The sequence below is a fragment of the Doryrhamphus excisus genome, unplaced genomic scaffold, assembly GCF_037039965.1.
Source record: "Doryrhamphus excisus strain RoL-2023G ecotype Guam unplaced genomic scaffold, RoL_Dexc_Guam_v1.1 HiC_scaffold_24, whole genome shotgun sequence".
NCBI classification, from domain to species: Eukaryota; Metazoa; Chordata; class Actinopteri; order Syngnathiformes; family Syngnathidae; genus Doryrhamphus; species Doryrhamphus excisus.
The window spans coordinates 581,411-592,324 of record NW_027621862.1 but is presented as its reverse complement, the minus strand read 5'-3'; the positions used below and the strand labels follow the sequence as shown (position 1 = coordinate 592,324).

Below are 10,914 nucleotides of genomic sequence, written 5' to 3'. Positions count from 1 at the left end.
AATTGTCGTCGCCGAGGGCAGGGGAGGGGAAGCGGGGAAGCGGGGAAAAGGAACGGCGGCAAGCAGACCCGACACATGGCCCACATTCACAACTGCCTCACACGTCACCGGGTTCCTCGGAGGAAAAAGCCCCTTTTGTTTCCCCATTGAAGGGACGGGGGCGGCGAGGGTGGGTGATGGGTCTCTGGGGTGAAGCGCGGGCTTAGCTCCATCGCTGGAGCCATCATCCAGAAAAAGAAAAAGAAGCGACCGGACATGGTCCTCATTTGGTCCGCTTCAGCAGACAAAGACAAGCTAAGCTCGGGATTGTTTTTAATTGGGTCAGCCTGCATTGTTGCATTAAAAGACGTCTCCAACAATGACCTTATTGCACTCGATAAAACAACTTACTTCTTTACGCTCATGCTTCAGTTGGTATCCCACAGAGAGCCCGTCTAGGCCCTCACAGGTTGCCATATAAGCAAACTCGACTTGGAAAAAGCGCACACATTTAAAACTATGTTTATTCGTACAGAAATACGCTTGAGTTTTACATAATCTTGTTACAAATCGTAAAACATGAATGCTAATAGCATCAGAGAGCCTCTGACACGTGTTTCTTTTCAATACGCTTCGCAGGTCGGGTCCTTAAAAGCTTCCCAAAGTGTCCATTTCCGTCCTCGGTGTACCACGTAGTACCCAAGAGGTTCTGAGGTGTGAATTCTCTCCAGATGTTGTAGTACAGTGAAGGTAACCAGGATTACAAAGAAATGTTAAAGACCCCCGCTGTGAGCCCGCATTAGTAGCTTTTAACGCTTCCCTCTCCCCTCCTCTCCGATTGCCGTGTCGCCTGAGACGCACTTAGAACCCCGCGTATGGGGGACAGCTTAAGACTAGTAAAGTCCCTCCAAAATTAGTGCATAACGTCCTGCTTTAAGACTTCCAAGCATCGAGATCAGTGTCAATTCCTCTCAATTTGCTCGATGTCCAGTTCGCCTCCGAGGAGGTACGCTTCCTCCTTCCCGACATTGTAAAGACCCGCCCACAGAGGTGCGTTATCCTTCCTGATCCAGTGTTTCTCCTCCACGGTGAGGCCTGACAGCTTGGTCTCACCTGCTTTGGTCCGAGGCGGAATATCGTTGGTAGACGAGTCCTCCAAGGACTCCTGGCGATCGTCGCCTGTTATTCCGGGGCAGCTTAAGCTGTGAAAGTTGCGAAGTTTCTGCAAAGGAAAACAAGAGGGACGCATGATTTGTTGAATGTTTAGAACTCTTGTGGATTTTGGAGCAACTGTGATGACAAGACAGCCTGAGGAATCAAGGCACTTCATTCCAGTCAGACCGTGTTTGTCTTTCTGGTGCCGCACAATGAATGCACACATACAGGAATGGTTGTCGGGCAAAATCAACATATGCCAAAGCCGCTTTGGATGCTCGGAACCCGACAGCTGCGCTGTGGGGTGGGAAGCGTCACCGCACAGGAATGATCCGATCTTCGCGCTTACGGAGAAGACGGAACAGCTGCCTCGTGCCTCACGCCAGAGGCTTGCAGTACAAAGGAGACTCAGGTCGCTTATGTAATAACCCAACAGGCGTGTTTGGGGACGCCTATGACCCGTGGCCGTCCATGTCCTAAAAGATCAGAGGGGGAGGACTGACCCGCATTGAAGTTATCATCCACACTGACCTTGACTCACTATCAATAGAAGCTGATCAATAGCTCTGGAGGCCCGATCCACCCACTGAGCTGAATTGACTGAAATCAATATCTTCGGCCGCCATCAGCCCCCCCCCACCGCACCCTTGTACAACCATCCATGACCTCTGCCGCAGCTGCTACGCTGCCTTGGCACGTAAGAAGAGCGTAAAAACGTAATTGATTGTCAACGCCCCGTAGCTTTAAGAGTTGAAGACGTAATACAACCTGAACTCTTGGTACAACCTGACTGCTTTCATCAATGAGTGAATGAAGACCAGAGCCGGGGCGGGGTTTGGGTATTTGTGTTTCAGGATGAAAGGTGAAACCCGCATGAACACCAACCTGCGTCATCTTGGCCAGATCCAGCGAAGGCCTCTGCATGTCCGCCGGTCTCCTGCGCTTCACGCCAATCTTCTTGTCGTTGAGGACGCACGGCTGCGAGCGGCTTCGAGCGAGACCCCCCTGGCTACTGCGGCGCTCCAGCTCAGGGGTGGAGTCCGGGGAGCTGATGGGTGAAGGCCCGTGGGGCTCGGGGATCTGTTCATGAGAGAGGTAGAGGGGCTGGACTGGGGGGTTGGGCAGCTCCTGGGGGTTGCAGCGTGCGGGCAGGCTAATGCTGGAGCTGCGCTGCATTCCCGGGAAGCCCGTCTGAGCGCCCTCGGCGATGGCGCTGCCGCGCTGGATGCTGCCGCCGCTGTGGCACCTCCTTTTCTCCACGGCGGTCCACACGCGGGAGCCCTGGGGACGCCAGGTGGTGCGATGGAGCTCATCGGAGCAGGACAAGGACCGACACTGTCGCTTGCTGGGCGGAGCCGTGACCAGCGAGGAGGCGGCCTCGGTCAGGCTGAGGTCCTGCAACAAGCTGGTGATGGCGCTGGGAGCGGAGCCGACGTCCCAGCCCCAGTGGGCCGAACTCCTGTGCACCTCGGGAAGGACGTCCCACAGGCTCTCCAGGCTTGTCCCAACCGGCCTTTGCGATGCAGCGCAGCCACGTGCCACCTCGCACCACCGGCTTGTATCTGCACCAAATCAGATGACAACGAGTCAAGACCGTCTTTTAGTCTTCATCTGGGATTCGGAAATAGCACTTCCTCCTGGAATTTGTACTTTGTGCAGTGCCCCCAAACATCTTGCTCGGGTTCAAGGAGAAAAACAAACATGAGAAACACTTCCGCAGGCTGTGGGAATGACTTGCAACTTCTGTTCATGTGATTGAATAAAGATGCTTCTAATATTTGTATCCTCACCTGGGGCGAGTCATAGTTAACTCATTGACTCAAAGACGTCTAGCCACGTCTTTTGCTAAACATCACAGTCCTATGCATCTTGTTGGCAATGTATTTCTGTCTCAGTCGGTTCTATTTTCTTCCGATCGGCAGCAACAGCAGTCAACAGTTCACTGCGCTCCCCCGGGGGGGCCCGCCCCATTATTTGAGAAGCCCTGTATCATACACAAAGGCTGAAAACATGGAACAGTGATGAACCTTCCCAGGAGTGAGCAGATGACCAAATTTATTATTAAGAGTGCAGCGACTTCTCATCCAAGAGGTCACAAAAGGCCCCACAACAACATCCAAGATTTGGATTTTTTTCCGCCACTCTAAATAATAATAATTATTAAGTTTTGTGTTGTCATTGACTAATATTTCCATTTGTTTGACGATCTGAAACAAATATGACAAAAAAAAACTAAATGAGGAAGGGGCCAACACTTTGTCACACCACTGTACATGCTGTGTTGATAAGATGTAATGAAGTATTTTGGTCCTTTTAAGCATTAGTGGAACTTCCATCCTGGCCACATTGAAGCTAAACCTTGCCAAATTGTCAACAAACGTAATAGGTGTGCATGTGTGTTATGTTGGCAGACTCCAAGCAGGAAGTGGGAGCGATATAGCAGTTAGCAGTACATTCAACTGTTGACACCCTTTCAACAGCAAAGTACATGCCAAAGGCTGATATCGTTATTGGATCGGTATTGGCCGATAAGGGACATTGTGGTATCTGTATTGGATGGTAAAAAGTGCTGTTGGGTCATCCCTAATTCATACTAGCATTAGCTGGCGTGCACTTATGAGGTCTTACCCATGAGTCCAGGAGAGAAGAGGGCGGTCCCCTGGCTCATGGTCTGTGCCTGGAACTGCAGAAACAACACCAGTATGAATGAATCAAACGAGTCACTGTCGTGGAATATGGACTATTCCATTTTGACGTTGACTGAGGTATACGGGAGAGCAGATGACACCCTGGTGATAGTTGGCAGGGGATGACGGTGACGATGATGAAATTACATGTAACAGCGACACAAGCATCCCCGTTCTCCATTTGACATCCCTTCTTGAAATGTTGTGTAACAGGTTTGCTAAAGCTGTGATTAAAGTAGGCAAGAAGACGCCCGACTATTCTGATTGGATCACAAACGTAGAAAACAGCCTCTTACCGTGTTTTTGGACGTTACATCATCCGCACCCTTCTTCTTCTCCAGCGTCTTCTTGTAAATGATCACCATGGCAACTCCCATCCTTGTCCCAAGCCACGAGTCAGGCTGGCCATAGTGGGGGGGGGGGGGGGGGGCGTTCACTCCAAAAGTGTTACACCATTTCCTTCAAAGTGCAGCTCCCTCTTGGGTTGCCGAAGAAAAGGACACACAAGAAGATCATACATTTTGGATGTTTAGTAGCACATAGACAGAAGGCTGCACTGAAATAGAGTACACCCATCAATGAGCTGGGGAGGTCACATGTTGCTGATGACAGCTTGGATGCCATCTGTTACAGTGGCCATCACCAACTGTACATATTGATCATTTCTCATTTCTGGAAAACACACTCTTACATTGGGCTGGACAATTGTTCATCTGCTCTCCTCTATGAGCAACCAAGGTCTAGTACTATGAACTCCCGTTTTGTGCTTTATTAAGTACTGCTCACATTCATGGCAAAGAACACACCATCCTTACTACACATGCTTCAACAAGCTTTGGGGGTTAAAAGACCTTTGGAGTGAACTAGTCGCCTTTGAGTCCATGACCTCTGACCTCACCAATGTCCACATTCTGGTTGGATGGACGCGGCACAGAAGAGTGGAAGCTGTACATCCCTGGTCACCCTGCGTTTGGCAATGCAGTGCTTCACATAGCTGACTTTGGAGCAGCCGGGATGGAATCCCGGGATGAATTATGCTCAAGCCTGTCATTTTGTGGTTCACATAATTTGCAGGTAGGCTGCAGGGTGGACGAGTGGTTAGTGTGCAGGCCTCACAGTTAGGAGACCCGAGTTCGATTCCACCCACGGCCATCTCTGTGCGGAGTTTGCATGTTCTCCCCGTGCATGCATGGGTTTCCGGTTTCCTCCCACATTTCTTACTTACTGGGCTAAATTCCATTATAAATGAAAGGATGTTAGCACTTAATTTAATTCACTAACCCAAACATCAGACACTATGCTGAAAAAGGAATTTGGGGAAAAAATAAAGCTGATTGCATACTGCCCTACTCAAGGCTCTTCAGTCACCATGTGATTGCTAGTGTAGTGGTTCACATAGCTACTCTCCACACCATCACATAACCTCCAGCTCAAAAGAAACCCCTTACAATCGGTAGTGGTTCCCATACTTGATGACTCCGCGTGGGATGATTCCTGATCAATGCGCTCTTTTATACTGGCATTGTGATTGGTAGTATAGCGGTTTACACGGTGGGTTTTCGTGCGGGGATCTTGACAGCTGATGTGACGCTGAACAGTATAGGAAAACGAACGGCGGTAAAAGCACCCTTTCACACGGTCCGGCCGTGGTGGAACCCTACACTTGTTTTGTTGCTGTGCGTCTACATGAGGGATTACCAGCCATCCAAGACACAGAGGGAAAGTTCTTCACTTGAGAGGCAAAGTCAAAGTTGTGTAATTGAATCCTCTCGAGGCCTGGGCTGGGAATAGCTGACCTTGCGGTTATTAAAACAACCCCAGATCCGACTGCAAGCATCTTTCGGAACGGAGGCTCGCTCGGCCAGGTGAGAGCAGCCCGTGTGACAAGAGAAGGTCGTTTGAAGGACGCAAAACAAAGGGACGCTTTGTGCCGCCGCGGACGATGAGACACGGTGGGAATGAAAGGAGATGACATCAGACGCTGATGCCGGTGTCGTGTAATGTGTGTATCACAAGACCCGAAAGAGTACATGTCAAACTCCAGCCCGGGGACCGAATCTGGCCCGCGCAGCAATTTCATGCGGCCTGCAGAACCATTTGGAAAATATCATTGAGTTGGCCTGTTTTACGAACCTTATCAATCAAAGCCATCAGGGATCTACGTAACTGAGCCACTCCTCGCCTGGCATTTTCATTTTAAAAGTGGAAACAATATTGCATGAAAAAGTCTAAATAATTGAACTGTACAGGACTTTAACTATTACACCCTGTCTGTACAAAATAACGCCTTAGGGAGGCATAAGACAGTCAAAAGTCCTCATTTTAATGAGGGATGTCCTGATCCGATCGTGTGATCGGAAATCAGGCTCAATCACATGGTCGATCAGTACTCGATATATATGTATATTTATTCTCATGACTTTTCTATCAGCTCTATAGTTGTGCGGCGGTACAGAGTGAGACCTCTTCACGCCGTACCGCACAGAACCAGCAACGTGTACGGCATGAATGTCTGCAGTGTGGAGTATGACAAACACCTTGCAATGCAAACTTGAGTCAAATACATTAGCGCTGCAACAATTAATTGATGATTGATATTAATTAATCTACAACTTGTTTCAGATTAATCATTTTGTTGTTTTTGTTTTAGGCAAAACATGATATTCAAATACATCGGGTTTGACCGGGATGGGCTCGTAGGAGGTTCTGACGGTATGATAACCTTGGGCAAAAAATATCAGGTTTCACAGTACTATAATTACAGCTGTAGAATGTTAAAGTTCTCTTACAATACAGAAAATAAGGTCCATATCAGACAGTGAGAATATACTGTAGCATCACACCCCTAATATTTGGTCACTTAAACTCGACTGGATTAGCAAAGAAAGGAAGGACACTTGTGGAATATGTGTTAATAAGATAACCTAAAAAGTACAATGAAATAATATATGAAAATATACTGCAATCTGTAATATAAAATTCATAGGATCAATATATATTAATTAGAATTGGGAATTTTAAACATGACATTTGATTATTAAATACATTTTACCTATCGATTTAAAACGTTGCAAACCTTTTGAATTTGAAGTTCGTCGTCTTGAGCCAAGCTGATCGACACCCCCCACCGAAGAGCCACAGCCGCCACTCCCTTGTTGGCGTGTACGTCTACAACATTTTTTTTTCCAATATATAAAGTGGCTGCAGGCTGATAGCTCTTTATCTGGGCCGGGCCAGAACCCGACGTGACAACTGAGAGGTCTAATCTCTGGAGGAGATGGAGGCGAGACGTTGCCTCAGACAGCTGCTGAAAAGTTACAACTCGCTGATGGGACTCAAACACTTCCTGTGTGGTTAGAACACGCCACTTCTGTCAAAGAGGCGGGTGAGGTTGCAGAAATGGGATGAAATAGAACCTCAGCAGAAGTTCGATTGCCAATTAAAGCAGCTTTCCCATACATTGGCTGGACTGTAATCCCCGCCTGTTAGGCCAACAGTACATACGGATTTGGGCAGCTTTGTGCCTTGACTGACAATTTGTGTTAATGCTGATCCATTGTATAACCCAGGGGCAGCTGGTCAAAAAAATTAAACCCTCTTGAATCCACCGAGCGGCATGGATCTATGGACTAATAATAATGTTAATGCCGCATGATGAATAAAGCGGAATTTAAGCTGCGTTAGAGTCACCGACCAAAACATTGGGTACACAATCTCATTGACTCTACATCAAAAACTCCTTGAAAACAACATTGAATCTGATTAGGTTGTGCACTTGTAACGTAGTGGCTAGTGAGGGTAAAATATGCCATTAAAACTGCAATATAACGTTTTTGAGGAAAGCAAATTTCCCTTTAAAAAAAACAGCTGGCCTACTTTCATGGTGTTGCATACGCAGGAACCATGTTTGGACTCTGTCTCGTGTCATAATGGAGGGTGTGTTGACAAAGCGTGTCATAAATAAAAAGCAGTCAGACATGCTCGGAGCACATGCTAATTGAGGGATGGAACCAGTTCTTGTGGTGCACCGTGTGTAATCACTGTGGATATTCACCTTTCTTTCTCATGGTCTAATTATTAATATGCCGCTACCACAAAGGCTAGGTGCCGGGCTAAAGGGAAACGCATGAAAGTAAAGGCTACGGCTACATTACGTCCAGGGGAGGCTCTCCATTTAAAGTGGCCGCTGAATGGGCCCGAAAATGAGCATGGACGCCAGGCTTCAATTGTGATGCTCGGGCCCAGTGGAGGGGGGCCCCCTTGGTGATGCGGCCGGGGTCTCCAGCTTGCAGCTGCCCACTTACCATAAACACAAAAGCCCAGCATGGCGACGCATGGCCGCCAAGCACAGGCGCGCTCCAAAGCGGGCCTGCTGTTTAATTATCTCAGACATAATCACCCGCACTGTATACATTATAGTCCAGAGCCAAGCTCTTTGTTTGGATGCTCAAACAAACAAGTTGGAGTCTCAAATCCACTCTTATTAATTGCCAGCAATTTAAAATACAAACATTCTTTATACTGAACCTACGCGTCAGTCAAGAGAGAAGTCTTGGACCAACTCTAACTTTTTGATATGGAAAAGTAGGTTCTAGCAATGACACCTCGACACTTGAATAGTCTTGATGTGTAATGAATTGGAATTCAACCACAGTTTTTGCAAAGAACGTCAGGGTTCAAACCGCCATTATGCATGCATGCAATGACTACCAAATCCGACGAGATTGGAGCGTCCGGCCTGGATGGTGTTCTACGGTATTACATGTTCCACTGTAATTAGGGTTCAATTCAATTATTTTTAGCTTGTCGGTATTGTATTTTTTCCCGATCATGAACGCCGGTTTTCAGTAAAAAAAAAAAATGAAGTGATCGTTGAACCAAATCAATGTCAACTTAACACAAAGAGGCAAAACTGTCAGTGTTTTCCAAAAGTAAAACTAGACTTTCATGGATGACTAAGAAAGTTTAAAAAAAAATCTCAGAGACTGAAACCAGAGAATATCTACATTTTTAAATCAGAAAACGATTACCATACAACCAAAAGAATTGTTGATTAACTGGACAATCGATCAATCAACAATTAATTGTTGCAGCTCGACCCTGATTTAAACATGTCATCATGTCCAATTGTGATGCTTGCGGTCAGAGTAGCGTTCAGCTAGACATGTGGACGTAACAACCACCACCTGAACTTCCAGCGCAACTGTTCGACACGCTGGATTCAACACGTCCAGGTGAACGCCTCTGGGGTGCTTTTTTGTTTTTTTTTTTAAACAGATGACCACTCCAGTTTGTCCCAGTAACCAGAATAAGCAGTCCCTAAGAGTCGGCTTTGAGATCCCTCATGAAAAGGAAACAAGTTTGGCAAAAAAAAAATAGTGTGGCGAGAGTCCACAGAATGTTACACGCATGCTACAGGGCAAACACCATGTTGAAATCCACTAGCGAGGTTCTGATGATCCACTAGGAAATGGCCCTACTGTACTTGTAAAAAAGGCAGAGTGGGTGTAATATTTTCCACATGCATCCTCACATCATGGAGTTCATGGGTCGTCTCTGTGTTTATGACTGACGGAGCGAGTGCTTAAATATCTGCTTCTGCTGGGCTCATCTTAAAGGGCTGGTTAGAAATAAGACAACAACATTCCACTGTAATGGCACAACATCTCAAAGCTTGCAAGGACAATAAACACACATATGTACAGTATACATATTGTTTTCTTGAAGATACCAACCTTACCTTCTTCCACTCACAGTCAAACATGTTTATTTATGACAACTGAGCCTTATTATGTCATCATAAACGCTTTTTGGGGAACATTTCAGCACACTATCACTGTATTCAACCACACAGGTGCGATGCAAGGGCGATGACACAGCGAAAAAGAGATCAGATGTAGACTAATTTATGCAAATTCATTAAACAAACAGCAGACAAAATGAGTAGTAAAGTTGTGGACACATAAGAACACAGTTGCAACCTAACCAACTTGAAACTTACTCGAAACGAAGCGACCAGTGTTCCCGACTAGCAACCATTAATGATATGGATTTAAAAACAAGCTAGCAAGAGTTCCCAAGTTAGCAAACACTTATTTACGAGCATTTTGTTGGCTAAAAAGCAACAACTTTGTCTCGGGTTTGCATTACCTGTTGGGTAGTTTTCAATGCAGCTGGACCATATCACCAACAACACAAAAAAGTCAAATGAAAGTCAGCCAGAAGCAGTCTGGAACCAGGACGAGGAGTAATGTATATACCATCTAACCCACTGCTCTTCTGTCCATCACTGCACGCTTACAGAGTCCGTGACGTCACGCACTGGAACAGTCCATTTGTCCACGACGGTGGGGGTACGAAGACACGTTTCTTCCGGTAAATCGGTCAGTTTTGTCCGCGTATTAACGTCAACACTCTAATTAATCGACGTAAACCACATACGGTGACACATTAATTCGAGTTATAAAGACATTTGAATTGAATTTTAGAGAACTCTGTACACTACCGCTGCTTCTGTCAAACTAGTGGACGGATCCGCCCTACTGTAATAAAAAGTAATCAGAGTATACAAACACGAGGTACTTTCTTCCACAATATACAGCAGTGAAACTTGATATACCTGTGTCATATAGAGTTTGGTGTATTTGTAAAACACGAAAGTAATCTCTCATAATAAGGATATGTTGTCATAAAGAAACATTTATAACAGATGTCCAGAAGTGACCTTTGACATAGCTCTAACCACATTGTGTTAGAATGTCGTCATCTACTGTAGGAGTAAAGATGGTTGCATTGTACATTGTACAATTACCTACGAGAGATCCAACAACATTGTGGTTTGCAGTAGTCTACAGGCGTTCCCATGCATGTAAAAAGCCAAAAACATGATGTCACATGAGTACTGAAATGAGAATGTAGGCTGTTTTTCCCCTTAATCGGAGGGCGGGGAGGGGGGGGGGCTAAAGAAAACATTATTTTCTCCCAAACCTGCTAAACTAACTTATGTTCAAAGCAACAAACGGGAAGAGGTGCAGCTGCCTAAGTACAATAAAAGCCCCCCCCCTTAATGAAGGTTAACTTCAGCAAAGACACC

General features: G+C 46.3%; 1 protein-coding gene across 2 annotated transcripts; it reads right to left on the bottom strand.

Moving 5' to 3' along the window:
- Positions 1–462: 462 nt before the first annotated feature.
- fam53b (family with sequence similarity 53 member B) lies at positions 463–10,147 on the bottom strand. 2 transcript variants are annotated; one of them, XM_058062602.2, is made up of 5 exons: positions 9,972–10,147; positions 4,118–4,299; positions 3,763–3,817; positions 2,020–2,696; positions 463–1,201 (listed from the first exon to the last, which is right to left on the bottom strand). In XM_058062602.2, the coding sequence occupies exons 2-5, from the start codon at positions 4,196–4,198 to the stop codon at positions 941–943; spliced, it is 1,074 nt and encodes a 357-aa protein (XP_057918585.2). In that variant the 5' UTR covers positions 4,199–4,299; positions 9,972–10,147; the 3' UTR covers positions 463–940. The 2 variants fall into 2 exon arrangements, with proteins under 2 accessions (XP_057918585.2, XP_078644897.1); XM_078788771.1 differs by lacking the exon at positions 9,972–10,147 and adding an exon at positions 6,898–7,333.
- Positions 10,148–10,914: the final 767 nt, after the last annotated feature.

What these genes read in the sequence shown, in the direction of transcription:
- fam53b (XM_058062602.2), bottom strand. Translation starts at nt 4,198, where the DNA reads ATGGGAGTTGCCATGGTGATCATTTACAAGAAGACGCTGGAGAAGAAG. An exon ending in CTTCTCTCCTGGACTCATGG is followed by an intron (nt 2,697 to 3,762) that starts GTAAGACCTCAT and finishes GATTTGGTGCAG; the next exon opens with ATACAAGCCGGTGGTGCGAG. An exon ending in ATCTGGCCAAGATGACGCAG is followed by an intron (nt 1,202 to 2,019) that starts GTTGGTGTTCAT and finishes TTTCCTTTGCAG; the next exon opens with AAACTTCGCAACTTTCACAG.